This window comes from Buceros rhinoceros, unplaced genomic scaffold (genome assembly GCF_000710305.1).
Source record: "Buceros rhinoceros silvestris isolate BGI_N320 unplaced genomic scaffold, ASM71030v1 scaffold42879, whole genome shotgun sequence".
Classification (NCBI taxonomy): domain Eukaryota; kingdom Metazoa; phylum Chordata; class Aves; order Bucerotiformes; family Bucerotidae; genus Buceros; species Buceros rhinoceros.
In genome coordinates, this window is record NW_010430572.1 from 348 (window position 1) to 2520 (window position 2173).

Sequence of the window (2173 nt, forward strand, 5' to 3'; positions counted from 1 at the left end):
ATAAAACTCCCAAGGTAAGTGAAGTCGTTCGTATCTCACTCTGGAAAAGTGGCTGGGAAGAGCAATGGTGAAATACAGCTTGAGTCAGTCGGTAAATGCTTCCCTAGTAATTTTTGGGTGCTCTTAGAATGTGAGGAACTAAGCATGGGTGCGATCTCAAGAGGGAGCTTTTTTTTTCATTTTTGGTTTAAAGAGTTTTGAAGCCTTTAAGTTTTTCTGCTATGTATGAAATCACTTCTGTATTTTTATAGTTGTTTCTGTGAGTGCCGCGAAGTTCCATTTCACTCCTTTCAGATGGCAAACATTGTTCTCTGAATACGGTAGCACAAATTGGTAACACTGAACATGAGTACTTCCCAAGGGGCACTGTGCTTATGAAAATCATCAGCGAAAATAAAGGCTAAAATGGTTTTTCAGGTCATCTGATGCTAAAACAATAAGCTTTTCAACATCTTGAGGTGTGCCATTTGCAAGAGAACAATGGTCACTGTACATCTTTTTATGTACAGAATTAAGGAGGATAATCTTTTTTGTTTTTTTTTTATAGAACATTATAAACACCACTGGTTCCCAGAAAAGCCATGCAAGGGATCAGGTTACCGATGTATCCGGATCAACCATAAAATGGATCCTCTCATTGGACAGGCAGCACAACGGATTGGATTGAGCAGTCAGGAACTGTTCCAGCTTCTTCCAAGCGAACTCACTCTATGGGTTGACCCGTATGAAGTGTCCTATCGTATTGGAGAGGATGGCTCCATCTGTGTGCTGTATGAAGCTGCACCAGCAGGAGGTAGCCAAAATAACACCAACATGCAAATGGTAGACAGCAGAATAAGCTGTAAGGAGGAACTTCTCTTGGGCAGAACTAGCCCTTCCAAAAGCTACAATATGATGACTGTATCGGGTTAAGATATAGTCTGTGGATGGATCACCTTAAAATGGATGGATAAATTTGGTTTTTACTTTGGGTGGGCACCTCTGGGGATGGATTATGGAATTTAAACCATGTCACAGCTGTGAAGATCTGGCACACGTTAGAGTGGTATACCTTAAAGTGACAGTGCCATAGTTTGGACAGTACCTTTCAGTGATTTAATAGCCTGTGAGTCAAAATGATTGCAACTTGCTAGGGAGTGAAGATGATCTAAGAAGGGTCAGTTTCTCCAAGACATCTTACTTAATTTCTACACCAATTTTCAACCCCAATCTGTACTTATAAAGTGATTCTCTGCAGTAGGTCTTGCAGAGTAAATTTGCACTATTACATTTATTAATTGTTAGCATTTTTGGCAGCTTAATAACAAGACTTACTGTTATGGACACCATAGTACTGGAAATTTTATTTTTCAGACTTTTACCTAGCACTTACAAATATGTATAAATGTACATAAGATAAACTAGTAAGTATGACCTGGGGGAAAAGGTCTTTACATTGGCCTCGAAAGTAGCAAGTGATCAGAATCTGCCATGGCAACAGGCTTTAAAAAGACCATATAAAGACACTGTCTGAACTGTGGTGTTAGCACCAGCCAGCTATCTGTACATTTGCTAGCTTGTAGTTTTCTAAGACTGAGTAAACTTCTTATTTTTAGAAAGTGGAGGTCTGGTTTGTAATTTCCTTGTTCTCAATTGGGTAAAAGTCTTTTCCACAAACCACCATCTATTTTGTGAACTTTGTTAGTCATCTTTTATTTGGTAAATTATGAACTGGTGTAAATTTGTACAGTTCATGTATATTGATTGTGGCAAAGTTGTACAGATTTCTATATTTTGGATGAGAAATTTTTCTTCTCTCTATAATAAATTGTTTCCTATCTTGGCATTTTAATCAATCTCTTGTCGTGATTACACAGGATCAGTTGAACTATTTTTGCCTCACAGTAGAAATGAAATAGGTACTATAAAGGCTTAAGAACATCAATGGCACCCTGATGCTAGGGAGCACTTGGTACAGACATGGATTAATGAAGACCTTGTATATAAATGCTTGGGAAGTTTAGGGGAACACAATGCTGTGCATGTCACTTTAAACCTTTTAAAATCAGTCAATGTGGAAATAACTCCAGGATATGAGGAAAAGGTACAGAAATAACATCCATCAAAGATGACTTGAATAAATCCAAAGGATTAAAGTTTCCTTGGCTTCCCGATGGATATAGCAACCCTAAAT

General features: G+C 38.1%; 1 protein-coding gene across 1 annotated transcript; it reads left to right on the plus strand.

The window, feature by feature from the left end:
• Positions 1-411: 411 nt before the first annotated feature.
• On the plus strand, positions 412-1831 carry LOC104499556 (protein BTG1-like). The gene has a single exon (XM_010143077.1). It carries the CDS (start codon positions 481-483, stop codon positions 910-912), a length of 432 nt encoding a protein of 143 aa, XP_010141379.1. The 5' UTR covers positions 412-480; the 3' UTR covers positions 913-1831.
• The last annotated feature ends 342 nt before the right edge of the window (positions 1832-2173 follow it).

Bases quoted from the DNA above. Each gene is read 5' to 3' on its own strand.
- LOC104499556 (XM_010143077.1), top strand. From the start codon at position 481: ATGGTCACTGTACATCTTTTTATGTACAGAATTAAGGAGGATAATCTT.